Source organism: Myripristis murdjan, chromosome 16, assembly GCF_902150065.1.
Source record: "Myripristis murdjan chromosome 16, fMyrMur1.1, whole genome shotgun sequence".
Lineage (NCBI taxonomy): Eukaryota > Metazoa > Chordata > Actinopteri > Holocentriformes > Holocentridae > Myripristis > Myripristis murdjan.
The window spans coordinates 30,217,566-30,236,787 of NC_043995.1; the positions used below are offsets into that span (position 1 = coordinate 30,217,566).

General features: G+C 39.7%; 2 protein-coding genes across 2 annotated transcripts in view; both read right to left on the reverse strand.

The window, feature by feature from the left end:
- Positions 1-601: 601 nt before the first annotated feature.
- Positions 602-10,936, reverse strand: LOC115373210 (cathepsin K-like). The gene is made up of 8 exons (XM_030071482.1): positions 10,907-10,936; positions 9,704-9,827; positions 9,495-9,617; positions 7,930-8,082; positions 6,572-6,790; positions 2,149-2,314; positions 1,205-1,313; positions 602-968 (listed from the first exon to the last, which is right to left on the reverse strand). Coding segments are annotated over exons 1-8 (996 nt in total). The 5' UTR covers positions 10,909-10,936; the 3' UTR covers positions 602-868.
- The window catches only part of LOC115373209 (cathepsin K-like), a 38,349-nt gene continuing 19,969 nt past the window's right edge, over positions 843-19,222 (reverse strand). The window contains exons 9-10 of the mRNA XM_030071481.1: positions 2,128-2,133; positions 843-856 (exon numbers count right to left, since the gene is read on the reverse strand). The gene's annotated coding sequence lies outside the window, so the exon portion shown is untranslated. The remainder of the gene's footprint in view (positions 857-2,127; positions 2,134-19,222) is intronic.

The following is a 19,222-nucleotide window of genomic DNA, read 5'->3' on the forward strand; positions in this document are numbered from 1 at the left end:
CACGTTAATGGGTCATTCTATGGAAATGTCCATTTTCCTGTGCCTCATCTTTACAGAAGTGTAATACTTGAAAAACACTTTAGGGTTACACTTTTGATATTAATATTTAATAAATGTCCAATACATCAATCAAACTAATCCTCTTTGACACCCATGCTGACATAGAACCTGCAGCCTTTGAATAATTATGTGACATGGTGCGTTGGTTAAGAAAATACAAATATTTTTATGCAAAGGAAAATCCTCTGTATTTTAAAATATACAACATAGACATACAAAATTTTGGAATGAAATCCTGTGTCCCTGTTTCCTTCTTTTGCCTTTTCTTCATCATTTATTCTCAGTTTTGTATAAGGAGAGAATGAAGAGCTGCAGAAATGTTCAATAAGCTGCCGAGCGTCTCATATTTGATCATTTACAGTGCAGAGTAAAGGTCCAGTGTGGATGACTTTATTGCCAAACTCCTCATGTCGGTGCCAAAGCCTTCAGCAGTTCCACTCTTATCACCTGGCCCACAGATTTTCATTGGTTGAATATTAAAAAAAAATCCAAGCAACACATTAAAATTCAAAATGGAAGCTTTATTTAGACTTCAGGGACTCAAAATGCTTAAAAGAAGTCAAAAATAAAGAGCTATTTTGCATCTTATTTTCAAACTGAAATTCATTACCCAGTGTTCAGAAAATACAGATCAATCCAAATTCAGATTCATTTTGCTGGCAAAGCTCTTAAATGAAGTGCAACATGTATGTGTTCATGTGTGTATAAGTGTGTGCACATGTGTCTGTGTGCGCGTATGTGTTCATGTGTGTGTGTTTTGCTCAAGCAGTCCAGGCATGGTCCCTTCGTCCTCATCGTCCTCGTCCTCTCACATGATCGGGTAGCTGGCGAGGTCGGCGATGCCGCACAGGTTTCTACGCTCACGTGCCATCAGGATGTAGCCCTTGTCGCCCCAACTCTCACTCCAGCTGTCAGGCAAAGACGGATAAAAGACAGAGAAAGACAGAAAGAGGCAGAGGAGGCGTTAAAGCATCGGCAGTGGCCAGAAGGCGTTTCAGCTCATCATTTTGTCAACACGGGGCCGACAGGAGGCCTCATGTGGGCGCTGCACGGTGAGCTGGGAACGCACAAACAACAACCTGCCGTCCCATTTGGGCGCCGGCACGAGCCACCTGATGCTGCCCGGACAGGTGATGTGTCCCACCTGTTCTTGACAATCCAGTATTTCTTGCCCGAGGCGGTCACTCCGTAGCCCACTGCCAGCACGGCGTGATTGATCTTTGCTCTGTTGCAGCCGGGGTCGGAGTACACACCTGGACACATGACACAGGAGGAGTGAGAACTACAGACGGGAAGTGAGGTGAAGTTTCCTCTGCTTCTAAATGGCCAATTGTTTTATACCTTTTCACTTTTTGTCACTTTTCACGCCTCATGTCCTGCCACAGCGTCCTGACAGAGGAGTGGGAAGCGTCCTGCCAGGCCTGGAGGAAACTTTCACCTCTCTCCCATTTTCATCTTTTAGGCTTCTGTTTTTTTGTTTAACTCTATGAACCCAGGAGCCTCATAGCAGGGCTTTAATTTTGAAAATCTCATTTCATCCTCTTAACAAAAATCACTGTACTTCTTTTATTTATTGATTTTATTTTATTTTTCATTTTTTGGGGAAAATGTCTTTTCTTTTTTTAATTTTTGGACAAATTTTCTGGTATTTTTCTTGAAATTTAATTTTTAAATATACAGTACATTTCCAATAATTATTAATAGTTTTCTTGTTTATTTAAAAAAAAAATGCTAATTTGTTTCAATAATTTGCTTTATTTTTATTTTTATTTTTATTTGTCTAAATTTCTGGCCTGTTTTTTCCAGTCTAATTTCAAAACTTTTTTCCTTTTTTTTTTTTTTTTTCTTTTTGAATTTGCTCAAGTCTCAAAAAGGTTAAATGCCTCCAGTTCATAGCTTTTTGCCCCCGTGGCAGATGAATGAATGAATTAAATAATCCTCTCGTCTTTGGTGAACGTTGGTGAACATTTCCACTTGTCCATTATACACTTCCTGCCTCTCTACTTTACTGTGGTTTGAATAAAATGACAATAATACTCAGACGACAGATGACATGAAGCCCGTCAGAGCTGTGAAGGTGTGACTGACCGCTCTGGTAGAACTGGAAGCTTGACTGGGAGGCGTCGATGCCCACAGATATGGGACCCACTTTGTAGAGCGCCACAGCCAGCAGCCGCTCACAGCCCCGCGGGATCTCTACGAAGCCTTTGCACTGGGCCGCCCTGCCTGACCAGCAGTAGCGACACCGCTGATCCTGTGGAGGAGACAGAGGAGGACAATCAGTGTGTGTGTGTGTGTGCGTGTCGGTGCCGAGTTCAAAAATCTCCACTTAACGAGTCACCTAGCCTCATGTTCGGTGTCAAAATCTTGTTTTTCTTCAAACAAGGGATTCAATCTGACACTGGGATGAGGCAGGCCCACTTGTTTCCAGTGCTAATCAACTGGTTTCCAGAATTTTCTTGTATCAAGTGTCATTTTCTTGCTCCTCGTCAGCTGATCTGTTTTATTCTGCCTTGTTGTTCCCAGAAACGAGTGGGAGAATCTCATCCCACTGGCTTTTTCCTTCACTTTTCTTTTGTCCAGTTCACTTAAATCAAGTCAAGATCAGTTTAATCTGGAAAGCAGTTTCACAGGTTGGCAGCGAGAGGCGGCTGTCTGAGCTTTTAGGGCAGCCCATGCCATGAAATCCTGCATGGTGACATTAGTTAGTAAAAAGCACCCAACACGCTCATGTTGATCAATCCACACGATCTGTGTTTCACAGAGCAACACAAGACAGTAATACCCATAAAAGTCAATGCAGCAAAAAAGCAAAGCAAGCAACAGCAAAAACCCAACATCCCTCTTTTCACTTTCCACCAAACACTGATTTTTTTTCCCTTTTTCATGTTCAGTCACATGTCACCCGATTGCCTCCGTTTGTAAAATTTAACCAGTCGTCCCAGGTTGAAAGAGACTGCAGTGAAACAAGGAAGAAACTGCACACATTCATAAACTTTAACCATGAGCTCAACTTCCCTCGTATGAGCAAAAAAATCAAACGTGTGACTGAAGATGAAACTAAATTTGCTGTGTAAGAACGGGTGAGATTTCCATCACATCATTTCAGCTCAACCACTTCCAGCCAGTGAGCCTTTTCGTGGCTCTTTACAGTCAAACAGCATGTAGTCAGCTTTGTTTTTTAATGCGCTGGAACATGTGATGAGTCCAGGTGTGAGAAAGGAGTGAGAAAGTGTAAAAAAAAACAAAACACTTTCAGTATGTGTGTGTTTAGCAGGCAGTTTGCTGGAAGTCATTTTGATTTGATCTCATTATACAGATATGAAGATCTTGGCAGGACTCCCGGTCACATACAGACGACTGGATCATCTACAGGTCACGACTGGATGATGTCAGCCCCTGGACCTTAAACTGGACGCGAGCCGAGGCTGGTGCCTTAAAGCTGCACAGACTTAAAGTTTGCAGCCACTGTGACTTTACTTGAATTTTTTGTGACTCTCTACTTTTTCTGCTCTGCATTTATCTGATGGTTGGCGTTACTTTGCAGAGGAAGCTTTTTTCCAGCTTTCCAGCATTTTTTTTTCAGCATTGTTAGAGTGTAAACCAGCCAACAGGATGTGGAGCTGCAACATTAAAATGCTTCTTACACGTTAATGGGTCATTCTACGGAAATGTCCATTTTCCTGTCCCTCATCTTTGCAGAAGTGTAATACTTGAAAAACACTTTAGGGTTACACTTTTACTATGTTTTCACATAAAACAATATGTCATTTGATAAGTTATACCTTCTTAAGCCATCAATTTGGCATTATTTGTTTTTTAATCAATTATATCGAATCCCAAGCTCCACAGAAGTGATCGTCCCTATAGTCATGTATAGAGGCCAAGTGACATATTTTAAGGTCATAAAGTTGTTTTTCTACCATTTAAAATGCAATAATGTCTACATAAATATAAAATATTTTATGTGAATGACATAAAAAATCAAAATACTAAATGATTATTTAAAAAAATATATAATTAATGTGTGGTCCCCTGGAATCATGTCACTGGTGTTACCATGTAACAAAAGTCTCTTATTTTGAAATAAACATCACACTGATGACATCGCTGGACTTCCTTTTATCTCTTTCCTGAAGATCTGTGGAGAAAGCCCCATGGTATGTCCACTGTCTCTCTTCAGTTATCAAAAGATTTCTCATTTATCTAATGATTTCATGTGAAGCTTTTGGTTGAAGTAACTGGTATGACCCATTTTATTGTGAGGGAAATGTAAAAAAGTGCAATACAAATGTATTAAATAACATAATTTAGTGAGTATACTGTGATTGACAACATGTGGTTTGATTCCCTGTAGCAGTCATTTTGTTAAATGCATTTTTCATGAAAAATGTCACTGGTGTTACCGTCACTAGTGTTACCATTCTTATAGGTAACACCAGTGAAGACCAGTATCTTCGGCCTTATCAATGTCACTGGTGTTTCATTGTGTCACTGGTGTTACTGTGATTTTTTTCTGTCACACAAACTAAAATGTGTCACATTTAACATAATAATAATTTTACATCAATTGAATTTTGCCATACTTAAGCATTAAGATTTAAAGGATTGCATCATTACTTGTTTACAACTGTTTTTCAAATATTTTCATTGTTATAGCAAATACATGGTTGCGCAAATGAACAAATTTCATTCAGTCACACTTTTAACAAAGCTGATTAAAATTAATAAAAAGATATTCTCATCTCTGGTTGTTTTGTCATTATTCTTCTGTGACTCTGACTACATTTGCTGAAGAGACTGAGAAATAATATTTAATTAAAGCCTTTAAAAATGCCAAAGAAGTAAGGTAACACCAGTGACAAAAATACGGTACATGCAATCTTTAAATAAATGCACAAAAAAAAAAAAAATAAAATAAAAAGCCATTAAGCTGTCATTTATGTGTATTCAGAAAGTCAATAAGTTATAGAATAATGTGGTATAGGTTAAAATGTTAAAAAAGAAGATCAATTTTATGACATCTTGCCTTTCCAAAAGTGAACATATCTATAGAATGAATGCATTAATAATTTAACTCTGAAAGGGTCTACTTTTCCTGATAATACTCTTTTAAGGAAGTCATTTTCCAGAATTTTTCAAGGACATTTTCAAAAACTTGTGCATGTCAGCTGCTGTGTGCATGTTAGCTGCTGCTCATGGTTATCTTAGGACAGGGGTCACCAACTCAGTCCTCAAGGGCCCCCTGTCCTGCAGGTTTTGGTTTCAGCTCTGCTCTTTCACACCTGATCCATTTAAGGGCTTCATGCTGATTGGCTGAGGCAGATCTACCTGAACAGGGCATGAAGGAAGATGCATGGGCCTTAATTGAGTCAGGTGTGCAAGAGCAGAGCTGAAACCAAAACCTGCAGGACAGGGTGCCCTTGAGGACCGAGATGGTGACCCCTGTCTTAGGACGTCTTGAGTTACGTGCTCTCAACACGTTGTTTGTGCAAAAAAACTGAGCAACGACACGTTATGCTGGTAACTCCTTGATGAGACTGTAGCTTGACCTCAGGATTGAGCCACAGTGACTGCAGCTCCTATAACAACTTTACATTTTGCTGTTTTGGTTTGCTTGTCAAACATATACCTCCAAAAATGGCATTCAGCTGGCAAATTGGCAATGTGCTGATCACAGTGTTGGTTTTGAGTGTTTCTGACCTTTTTGAGTGTCCACACACACGTGACGGCAGCTCGCCAAAACACGACGGCTGAGCCAGCTGAAAATGGGTCATGTGAGCCGAGGAAACCATCTGAATATGTAATCTCAGCCCAACTTTATAATTTCCCAGGATTAAGGAGATTTTATCAGCGATTACATTTTCCAGGTGTTATCCACGACTGGAAATCTGGTCTAACTGGCTTCCAGGTTTTCCAGGTTTTCGTGACACTTGTAAACTTTTACTTAAGTAAAACTGTAAATGCACAACCTTTAAGTGGTTTTTCCATTATGGTATTGATACTTTTACTGTTGTAAAGGAAAGGAAGTGTTTTTTCCCCTATTTCCTACTGTCATTGATCATTATATATCATCATTTTATATCATACATGATCAGTCTGTGTGCACCTCGGCCTCGGGTTAGACGACAGCTCGTCAGGATGACTGATGGGCGGGAACTCGACTAAGTGAGGAGGAGGAGGAGGAGGAGAGTGGGACGAAGATAACACTTTGCTTAAAAGCTGCATATATTATTCTAGAAAAAAGACGCCCCCACGCTACTGAACCAATTAAAAAATGATTATTTTGATAGTGGATTCATCATTTTAGTCATTTATCAAGTGAAAATGACAAACATTGTGTTATTACAGCATCATTTAGATCCATTTAGATCACTAAATTGCTAAAATGGACTCTCTTTTCTCCATTCGTATCAATATAATTTTTCCCTTTAGGCTCTGCTTGCTCCCAGTGAGACATACTTTACTCTATGTGTTCCCTCTGTGTGTTGAGGCTCTGGGTCAGACTCACCTTTCCTACATACGGGTAGGCCGCCTCAGAGTCAATGCCTCCGTTTCGTTGCACGTATCTGAAGGCCGTGGTCATGTATCCTCCTTTGCAGCCGCTGCTCTTCACGTCGCAGTCCACCAGATTCTGCGGGCTGAGGTCCACCAGCCGCCCGGTCTTCTTGGCCAGCTGGCCCTCGAGGGCCCCTACGGCACTGAAGGCCCAACAGGAGCCACAGGAACCCTGGAAAACAAACAAACAAACAAACAAAAAAAAACAATAAAACACAACCGATAAAACTGGTACAGGAACAACCTTCTGTGCTGATGCAATTGGAATTGTATTCAGCTATGGCGACAAAATAAAAAGATAAACAAACAAAAAAAATGTATATAAATGTAATATATAAATGCTTATACATACTTATATAAATGTATATAAATATGTGTTATAGCCTGCACTGACAGGAAGTTAGAGAATTTGTAGAGAAAAAAACAGAAAGATCAAGAGCGTATGGCAACGATACCTGAGAAAAAAACTGCACGCCTGACTTGTAAAGGTGTGAAGGGAGTGTAAAGGGCGCGCTGTAAGCAGCAGTGAGGAGCTGTGTAATGTGAGAAGTGATTGCACAGTAAGGTGCTACAGTCTGTGGTGGTGCATTAGAGCTGTGGGGAGCAGTTTATTGATTTGATGAGCTCAGAGGAAGCAGCTGTTCTTGTTCAGTTTTTCAATTCAGCGTCATTTGCTTTGAATAATAAAACAGAGATGAGACAAGAGGAGAAGATTCTCGGATAAAGGAGATAAAAGAGTGAAAATAAAATCACTCATGGTGCAGGAGTTGGTGTCTTCTGCTGCCTGTCCACTAGGGGGAGCACTTTGACTTCTTTATGTCAACAGCCCAAGCAGAGCCATTTCTCTTTGTTGGACCAGAGAAAGTCACTGTTGTGCACAAGTGGGTGGCACAGTCACTGTTTGACAGGCACTTTGTGGGATAAATAGGAATAAATAAAAATAATTTAAGTCATTTGCAACTGATGTGCCACATGTTTAGTCAGTGCACTGCATCATTCATGAAGAACTGAGCGGATGAAACCTCCCATGATGGCTCAATAAATCCTGTTGAAACCTGCAGCTGGCTTTCTTTCCACTAGAGGGCACACTATCTATCTATCTATCTATCTATCTATCTATCTATGAAAACATCAAATAAATATTAAAAAGTACTTCAAGCAGGTTTAATTATTAATGTATTTCATTGATTGGAAATAGAGATTGGGATATTTGACATCCATTTAGTGACCTGAAAAAAAAAAGGACTTGACCCTTAAACTGATAGCGTAGCTGTACAGGTGTGAGATGACCTTTGCCCTTCGCCCACTGACCTGGTTCTTGACCGGGGTCACCATGCCCTTCCTGCGGTAGTCGATGGACTTGGGCGGCCTCGGCTGCTTGTCGTCCATAACCATGGTGAAGTTGCGTTCCCGGTTCAGCGGGACCTGGAGGCCGGTCATCTTGTCCACCACCTCCTCCGATGTCTGGAGGGACAGACGAGGCAGAGAGGCTTCACGCTTTGTGTCACGGTTTAGAGGCTTTTATTCACAGACTTACAGCGAGCATTAAAGAAAAACAAGCCTCATTTCCTCAGTCATCAGTATTACAGGTTATCAATAATGAGGAGGTCAAAGGTCACAGTAATTACAGATTGATGGAACAAAGTAATTCTGTCTCCCTGTGATGTTCATGCAAGATAGAGACGTTCTCGGTAAAGAACAAAAGAAGTAACACTTTTTATGTATGAGGAAAAACGTCTAAAATATTTATTTTTAGACTTGAGACAAGTAGAGGACGAAGACATGGGAGAGAGGGATTTGCCCTGGGACGTGAGTTTAATACAAGTTTCTCCACCAGAAATGTCACTTATCTGAGGAAAATACAGAGTCAAAACAGAGAGATTATTAAGATATTATAATATCAGACGATCCATTCAAAATTTATTATACATGTTTGATTTATTTTCATATGAAACTTGCTATAGGAATGTTGCTGTAGTTGTTATTAGGATTATTAAATTATTAAAATAGCTAATAAATATACAAAAAACGATGATAAAAGAAGTGAGAAGAAGAGAGAGAAGGAGAGTGATGGAAAGACTGAGATGAGAGGAGTGGAAGTGAAAGAGAAAAGGACTGAGGAGAAGGATGGAGGGATGAGGAGAAAATGACAACACACAGGCCGCTGCAAAAAATGATTCACTTTCCATGTTTAAATGACTCCTGTGCATTTTTCCATTGATGAACATTTAGATTTTGTCTGAAAGAGGATTCAGTCCTCTAATTGTTAATTTTCTTTCATTTCACTTAACTGCTTTGAGTCGAAATGAAAATGGAAATGTGTCGTTCATTTCCGAGCCACCTGTTTCCATGTAAATGTGAAATTGGCCATTTGCACAGAGAGCCTCAGTGCATACATGTTGCTGTGGTGCATAAATGAAGCCGAACCAATAATGAATGCAAAAGAAACAGGACAAAAAAAGAAAAAAAACAGGCACACCATATTTCACAGGTCCTGCTTTCCATCCATTTATGATCTACAGCATGTTGCACTCTGAGCCGTGCTGAAGTGCTCGTCTCCAGCTGCAGGTGATTTAACGGCCACCAAGCTTTTATTTTGCCTCAGCAAGTTACAACATGTTTGTGTGGCTGCCGTTGACATCAGCCAAAAACCCTGATAAATGGACTGCCGCCTCTTCGGGGAGTGTCTCTTGTAAAAAGCAAAAAGTAAGGCCTGAAAGTTGTGTAATACTAGTGGCAATCCAGTGGTAGTAGTAATATTTTCAGAGGAGCATAGAGCCAAACAAATGATAATAAACACAGTGACGTTGTTTATCAGTGTGAATTTTGGATGGGAGCTTGGATCAGCTGTGTGGTGAACTTGAAGGTCCACTCACCATGTCTCCCAGGTGGTTCATCCCCAGCTCGTAGGAGTGGAGGCCCAGCGCCGCCTCCTGGTTGTGGGCTTCGATCATCCTCATGTTCTTCACCCAGATGGCCCTGCGCATCCCCTCCTCATCCTGACACATGCAACACAGTTTGAAAGTCAGTAACGAGATAAACCGACATCCACACATCCACAGTGCACATCCAGGCACACACTGACCAGGCCGTTGTATTCCTTCCTGTGTGTGAGCTTCCACTCTTCCCACTGGGCGTCCAGGGTGGCTTCGTCCTGCAGGCCCAGAGTCGAGGCGGCCAGCAGCAGCACACACACACACGGCAACATCCTGCAAGAGCAATGGCACAGAAAACCTGTGAGACTTCACACTGCACACCAGGGAGTATCAGGCTGGGCTTTCAGCAATACAACACATATCAGCAAACATTGTGTATCAGGTTGTGCTGCAAAACTCCAAAGAGTAAAGCTGGAGGTTTGTCCACTGAGTCTAAACAAATCAAGTCTAAGCAAATTTGATCATTGCAGCTGCAAAAGAAAACCTGGGTATACTAATGTCATATAGAACCCATAGTAAAATCAATCAGGTGACAAACTGACTCAAAAAAATCAATTCAAAACTCCCATTCCAATCTACGAAAGAAGAATTAGCAGAATGCACCTGGCGCACTAAAATATGAAGATGAAGTGCATATCAATACAACTGGCCAAAGAATTGATACATTATTGCAAAAAAATATCGTCAATACTGACTCTTACATGCAAACAGCTGGGTTGAACTCATTACAGCATAATCCTAATCCTACTAGGATGAACCTACCCTCTTAGCTGGTAAAAAGAGATAGATTTGAATTTATGCGCAACTGTAAAGTGAAGCAGTTTGCAGATGATACTGCTCTGATAGGCCTCACCACTTTTACAGCTGGGCTTCGGGTAACTCACTGATTAAAAAAAAAAAAAAAAAAAGTAAATATTTATCAGTCTCAGGAGAAACTCACCAATGCTAGGTTTGAAAAGGCTCTACAGTCTCTACTTGACATGTAAAGCCTTAACGTCTTTCATCGATTTCCCCAAATAATGTTTTTATGATGTTTTTTCTCTCTCTCTTTTTTTTTTTTTTTGATATATTTCATGCTCTTCCTGCAATACAAATTCCCCTAAGGACAATACGGTTCATAGAGTCTGTTCTAATCCTGTTACGACTGATTTGCTCCATCTTTGCTGGCAAAAAATGAATAAAATAAAATAAAATATAATGAATTTAACAAAAAACAAACAAACAAAAATGAATAAATGTATATATATTTTAAATAATCATGAATTTGCTTCCTCTATTTTTTTTACTCTAAACACAAGTGAAAATAAACAGGATTTTAATCAAAGTTTAAAATATAATTAAAGTTAGTTTACATTTTCGTCCAGAGGCGGTGGGAGAGTCGGCTGAAGTCTCTGCTGCTGAGCTAGGTCACTGTGTCACTTTATAGAGTTCGGTGTTTGAGGAAGTCGAAGGAAACCCCAAGTTTGGGAGGAGTTTTTTTTTTTTCTTTCAACCGCTAAAACTAAAATGTAAACATTATTTATCAGTTAAATATAAATGAGAATGAATGAATGAAAGTTCTTTGCCCTCGGCTTGTGTGTATTTACATGATGTGATAAAAGCAATAAGCTTAACGAAGATTTATCTTGGGGAAAAATAACTTTGAATAACTTGCGATTAGTTTCATTAAATTCTGAACCAGTTTAGAGAATATTTTCTGTTTTGACATGACATGCACGGAGGGAGGGATGGACATTCAGCTGGTTGTTTGATTTGAGCCTGATAAGCATCTGGATACTTTCTTTAATTTTCTGGATATTTACAACTTAAACGTTTCCTCACCTGTCATGTAAATGGAAATCAATGCACATCAACATGACATGCTCTGAGATCAATGCAAACATTGACTGAGCTGAATATCCTGTTTGCTGTGTAAGAGCAGAGAAAAAATCCTTACTGCCATATATTATCAGTAACATGAATCTAATCTTTCACAGCTGCAACCTGGAGAATTTTTTTTTTTTTTTTTTTTTTTTTTTTTTGACATAAGGCTGTATAATCATCACACTGATATCAAATGTGCATCAGTTTTTCCCCACCTGATTCAGAATAAGATTATTTGAGTATAATCCATGAACTGGAATTCATCCTGGTATAGAAACAAACTAGAAGCTTCCACAGTTGCAAAACGACAGTGTGAGATAATCACTTTATCAAAATACATTCAACATGTATTCACATTTTTTTTTTTTATTTAATGGTTGCCAGGCGGTATGAGAGTCCATTTAGAGTCCATTTACATGTCCACTTTATGAAAATGCATGGCAACCTTATAGATTTTTAACCTGACAGTGTGTTTAATTTTTGTGACTTTGCAGTAACATTTTATTTTACATAATTTTACATTTTATTATTTTATTTCCTTTTTAATTAAAACTCCCCATCTGGGACTCGTTGCCAACTGTGAATTCTTAAAGGAAACTCCCTCTGTGGTGAGCCAGACCACTGAGACGCTGAGACTGTCAGGCAAACCCATTTACTGAAACGCACTCAACATATTTCCAAAAAAGAGAACCACCACATGTTATGTTCCACGTCTAAAACATCTCTGCTCGGTTAACTTGTCACTGCCGCCGCTGCTGAGACTCTAAAGTTAAACATTGGTTTTAACACCTCCTCGTCACTGTGTGTGCTAACTAATTTACTGTTTAACAACTTAAGCACATCACTAATGACCACACTAACACAGCTCAGCTCAGTTATCCAATTACCCAATCATTTAATTAGCCATAACCCTAATAATCAGTTAAAGCAGAGAGACTGGAGTGATAGAGGGGATGTAACAGGTTAAATAGTCCCATAATTCCATAAAACTGTGTTTATCGGTGTTGTTTTGCTGCTTAGTAATTCAGAAGCTTCACCCTCTCCACATTGAGAGCTTTTATACATTTGAAGAGCAGAAACTACGGAAGCGTAGAGCTGCCAGACCAAGAAAATAAAAACCGAGAGGCTCAGTATCACGTAATTACGTAAAAAGTTTATTGTTATAACAATATATTTTCACGTTTTAACGTGAAATTATCACGTTATTTCATTATATGATTTTTTTCACGTTATAACGTGAAAATATCACGTTATTTCATGATATGCTTTCACGTTATAACATGAAAGTATCACGTTATTTCGTGATACGACTTTTTCATGTTATAACGTGATAGGTATCACGTTATTTCGTGATACGAATTTTTCACGTTATAACGTGATAGGTATCACGTTATTTCGTGATACGAATTTTTCACGTTATAACGTGATAGGTATCACGTTATTTCAAGATAGGAAATTTTCACGTTATAACGTGAAAGTATCACATTATTTCGTGAAACGTGTTTTTGTTTACTGTCTGCTGGCCATCTGTAAATCATGGCTGCTTTACATGATGCCATTAGATCATATTTCATGCTTGGCTTGAGACATGGGGAGATTTTACAGTTATTGGGCTCCGTGGATGACATTCATATAAGCATGCGTACCCTGAGAAGAATTTTGAAAACAATGGGATTATACCGGAGGAAAAACGAGTCGGACCCTCTTGAGGTAGCGTCATTCCTCATTGATCAGCTGGAGGGACACGGCCGGCTGCATGGATACAAGCTCCATCACCTCAACTGCATCCAAGCTGGATATGTTGTCACCCAATTTCCTCCGCCTGGCATGGAAGTAAATGAACAGGGAAATTATCTATACACATGCATGCCCCTAATTTCTCATGAATCACATTAAAACTCCCTTGATTAATATCTTAATTTATTAAAATGATGAACAGCATCTATAATTCAGGCACAATATTGTGGGAAAATGACCACAATGTGAGGAGATGTGGTGTTCTTTATTTCCAGGCTGCTGTGATATTTGTCGAGACAGATTTGACCTATGATAGATATTAATTTGTGGACACGCATTTTTCAGATTGCTCAGTGCCCGGCGTGCCAGTCAAAGTGGGCCAGCCTGAGGGAAAAGACACAACACAACCCAGCAGAGCTCAGGACTTATTGTGTTCATGTTTTTTTTCATACACATTTTGGGCTCCTCAAAGTTAAAATCAACTTTTTTCTGCACCATAATATTTTTTTTTTTATCCATGCTGACTTGTGTTTTTAATTTTTGGCATGTGGAAGATTGGTTGAGAAACTTAACAGCGCCATTCAGTAGTAAAGCTAAATACCACAGCAGATCACAATGTTAAGTTACAAAGTTAATTATGAATATATTAAGTTAATTTTTCGCTGACATGCAAATGAATATTTTAGATCTCTGGGTAGGCTGGCAAGGAAAAATCACAAAATTAGGGACCAGCATCTGGCTGCAGCTAAGTTTGGATTCAGAGCCAAAAAAAAATCTTTATGTGCATGATTGTTGCACAGTCATACATGTCATTGTTGCCATGGAGACTCATCTGGGAGGGAAGTAAGATAGGTGGGGTGCAGTGCAAGATGCTCCAGTTGTGTTCTGTGGTGAGAACGAACATGAACAACAAGACGATACATGAGAACGCTATGTTCGAACATTGTGCACTGACACTCTGTTCTTTCTGACTTAGTATAAGATAAGCAGCACATTTTTCTAACACACACACACACACACACTAACATATATACACACTTCCCCCACATTAGCATATACACACCACCTGCTTTTTGTCATTATGTGAAGCGAGGGTTTGTAGCAGTAAAAGCAGAGAGATCTCAGTTTCATCAACTATTGAAATGAACTTTTTTTTTTTGCCTGACTCCGTTTGACTGACAGTTTTATTGATCACTAAGAGCAATGACTTGGAATGAAGTTGGATCAATGTTAAAAAGCAACAAGTAGCTTTGATGTAGTTGAGCTACATGTTGTCATTGTATCGTAGCTTAGCTTGCTTATTTCTTCAGTGTAGTGAAGCTTCATCCAATGTTCAGTAACTGGTAGCTCAGCTCACTACATTTTACAAGTAGCTTGCCCAACACTGAAAAGGTATAAGGTATAGGATAATGGATACATCACTGATACAAGTTAATTGATTGTCTAGTTGTTGTTTCCTGGAGTAGGAGCGACTCCGGTCGATATAAAAGTGAGTTGGAGCGACTCCCAGTGAGATTTTTCAGGCCATGCTGGCATGAGTAGGTTGCAGTGGCTGTCTGCTGCCAACAGGATGAAGCTCGGTGGAGAACTGTTATCTTGCTGGTTTCCCATCTTTAATGTGCAAGTCCCCAGTTAGCATATATATATATATATATATATATATATATATATATATATATATATATGTATGTATGTATGTATATATGTATTTTTTTTCTCAGTTTAGGCCTTTTTAGCAATCTGGTAGAAAGTGAACTATTGTCCAAAGCTGCCCATCTTTAGCACACATACACAAACTTAATGCACATTCATGACCCCAGCTGTGTATTTTTAACAAGTTATGTACCCTGAGCAACAAATGGCCCTTTTGTGGACCCATTTTGAGCTGCCAGTGCCCACCTGCAGAAATACAAGGTGAGCATATCCTAAATGATCCATCTTAACCCTCGTGCAGCCTTAAGGGGTCAAAACGACCCGAGCGTCCGCGAGTCCGGCGGAAATCTGAAAACACAGGCACTTTAAGAAAACGCCTCAAGTTTTTTTTTGTTGTTGTTGTTGTTGTTGTTGTTTTTTTCATTTTGTGGTTTCTAGAGGTGTGGTGCTGTCTCAATGTTTATGTTGTGGAGCTGGTGGGGAACCAGAAACCAGCAACTTCTCTCTTTGACAGTACAAACTCGTGAGTCATTTACTGCTGTGTTAACCAACAGGTTGAATGTAACAACAGGACGGTGTTGTTGAACAAGATTTACCACCACAAGATGTCACCCATGAAGCCGCCGCGTTACCATGGCTACACACTGGGCTCTGAATGTGAGCGAGTTATCGAGGCCTGGCCAGAACGCTTCAAATCCTCAATCGCTACCATGATCATCGATGGCAACATCAGTATTCAAATTTGTCCGAACCTGGTCGTGCTCAGTTCAGACAAATATTTAGAAATAATGTTCAGGTTCAGGTCGGGTTTGATCACGTCGGTGTTATTTCAGTGAAAAATGATGGAACTGCTGTCTGTTCTGGGCAACTTCCTCTGGTTGCTGGAGTTCGAGTTTACGTGACGATGCTGACGACAACACGTAGGTTATTTCAGGCGGTAAATGTAATCCAGCGATGGGGGACAAGTAAATCGGTCGGATTCGGTATCGTAATCCTTATGGTGCAAAAACCTTGGCGTTGTGCAGGAGCGTGTATCGTTGTTGGTTCGCAGACCAGGGGCTGCGTTGTTGCTGATGAGGTCCGATGGAGTATGCAAGAGCCATTTCTGTCATGTGTTGTGTTGTGCCTTTGAACCTCCCACCACTTGGGGGAGCAATGTTGCCAATCTGTCAAAGGACAAAGGTCTATATATTCAATGGGTTGATTGGACTCTGGTTGCTGGTTGGCAGAAGCAAACAGTTGTAGACCATGACCGTGACCGTGGCATCATCGTTTTGTTATTTTGTCTATATTGGTAAATAGGCGATCTGGTGAAAGTGTATGTTTGGTTTTTTTTATTATTATTTTTATTTGGAAACCATTAAACTAACACATTGCACTGTAAGTAAATAAATCATCGCTGTTGGAAAAATATTCTGTGGACTGACGAGACAAAGGTTGAACTTTTTGGAAGGTGTGCATCCCGTTACATCTGGCATAAAACTGACACAGCATTTCAGGAAAAGAACATCATACCAACAGTCAAACATGGTGGTGGTAGTGTGATGATCTGGGGCTGCTTTGCTGCTTCAGGACCTGGACGACTTGCCATAATTGATGGAACCATGAATTCTGCTCTCTACCAGAAAATCCTGAAGGACAATGTCCGGCCATCAGTTCATGACCTCAAACTCAAGCGCGCTTGTGTTATGCAGCAGGACAGTGATCCAAAATACACCAGCAAGTCCACCTCTGAATGGTTTAAAAAAAAAAAAAAAAAAATGAAAGTTTTGGAGTGGCCTAGTCAAAGTGCAGACTTAAATCCAATTGAGATACTGTGGCATGACCTTAAACAGGCCTTTCATGCTCAAAAACCCTCCAATGTGGCTGAATTAAAACATTTCTGTAAAGAAGAGTGGGCTAAAATTCCTCCACAGCGACGTAAAAGACTCGATGCCAGTTATCGCAAATGCTTGATTGCAGTTGTTGCCGCCAAGGGTGACACAACCAGTTATTAGGGTTAGGGGGGCAATTACTTTTTCACATAGGGCCAGGTAGGTTTGGATAGCTTTTTCCCCTTAATAAATGAAATCATTATTTAAAAACTGTATTTTGTATTTACTCGGGTTATCTAATATTAAAATTTGTTTGATGTGAAACATTTAAGTGTGACAAATGTGGAAGGAGGCAAATATTTTTTCACACCACTTTATGTATGCATGTACTGTTTATATTTATGACTGTTCTCTTAAACTTAATCCCGTTTCCTCTTTTTTATTTTAAATCACTCTGTAACCCTGGTATTAGAAAGAGTCTATGCTGATAAGGCGTGACTTTCATACTTTGATACCGTGTGTGTGTGTGTGTGTGTGTGTGTGTGTGTCCATTAAAATGTTAGATGATGTGATTGTAATTCTTGGTAAAACCATCTTGAGTATCACTTCCACAAATTCAAGCCTATTACAGTGTCGATAAAGTCCTGGTGATTCAGCTATCACAACACTGGCACTGAAACTAATAAACAAGCAAAAAAAAAAAAAAAAAATGCCAAATGGGTCACTTTAGACATTACTTTACTTCTTCATCAAATTTTGTGACTGGAAATGACACGAGAAGGTTCACAGGCTCAAAGGGACACTATACAGGACACTGACAGACGCTCCAAGCCTGGCGTTTGTTTTTTTTTTTTTTTTAAATTAAGTCACACAATCAGAGTTTCAGTAAAAGAAGCAAACAAAGGATGTTGATGAGAGCAATAAAGAGTGCTTATCCTCAGTTGGAGCGTCTCACCAGGCAGGACTGCACCTTTAACTACATGTAGACACTAATGGTGGCAATTACACTGATGGTGAACAACTTTAGGCTGTCCTAATGTGAGCTGTAATCAAAACTAACAGTGCTGAATTTCATCCAAACTACTGGCAGGGCCTATCAGGCTTAACAAACAAAAAACGAAAGTAAAAGCAGCAGGATCTAAAAGCCGATTCAGTGCTGACCGACTTCAGTATTAACTTGTATAAAATGTCAGTGGTTGAGTGGAAATAGAAAAAATAATGTAAAATACGGTTCGACTTGCCTTGATTAGTCGGACGCATTTCGGCTCTCCTGAGGTGCGTCTATTGAACCCGTTCACTTGTTTTTTCCTGGTTGTTATTTATGAGAAAATGTCACATGCTCTCTCTCAGGGCTGGACTGGGAACCCTGTTCAGGCCGGGAATCAGTCATGAAACCGTGCCGGGGGGGGGGTTTCCCCTTTTTTACCAGCCAGCATAGACCTGTGTGCATTTTTGTGACATGACTAAACAAGAAAATACAGCTTTTCATTTTGAAAGCGTGTGTCCTCAGCTGGAAACTACAGCGTCAAAACTCAACCAGAGGAGATGAACAATTTTATGAACATGAGGAAGCATGCTCATTTTTTTTTTTTTTTTTTAAATCAGCCAAATAGCCAAAATAAATAAATTCGCAAAATCTGCATCTTCAGTGGGTCCCAAATCTGCGTTGTGCCTGAATAAACTATTTCATACAGCCACAATAGCGGCATCTCATACTTTGATCCCTCTATCTTCATGATATTGAACGTTTATGAGGAGGAATGTGAGTGTGTCCAGGTGGTCATGCAAAACACCACATCAGCTCTGTAAAGGAAGTTCTCCAGCTGTCAGTTAATTCATCTCTTTGGCAGAGCGAGTGCTCAAAGGATAAAAGCCTGGCTTCCAAGTTGACGTGGAGCGGTCAGCAAAATGAGGCTGTAAAATGGCCCAAGCATTGATTTATGAGTCAGGTGTGAATGTAATGGTGTTGCAGAAATTCTTTACTAAGTATACAGAAGGTTCAGTAACTTTATCTGTGATGGAGCTGTACCATCCCTGTGGGGAGAAACACTCAGGAACCACCATAGCTCTGCATATGAGGACTATATTTTCATTTTGTGATCCTAAAGTATATTTCATGTTCTTTGATGGGATGTTGCTGCTGATACCACGGGATTTGTGTGGGGCGGCCTCCCACTGACAAATAATATTTTTGCCCCATATGTCCTGCATAATTCACTTTGTAAATAAATAACTATGCATTAAACCACCAAATGAAAACATCCCAGTAAATACTTATAATGGAAATGGGCAACGTGATTCCTCTCTTAATTTTAATAATGCAAATTTCTTTTTGACTTCACCAAAAGTATGCCGTCAGAAAGAGGACATGGTCCAAACGTCAAATGTTTCAAGTTGCAACAAACTGGGCTGCTGTCACAAGTTAACCAAGCACAAGTATTTTAAATGTGAAAGATAATAAGTGGTTGTTTTTGCTTGGAAATAGGCGATGTGTTTGGGTGTATGAGTTAGGTGTGAAATCTAAAGAAAAACTTGTGCTAGACTACTGACCATCGTTGTGGCTTTCAGGATAGCTCCTGCACCCAAACACAGCATTTCAAA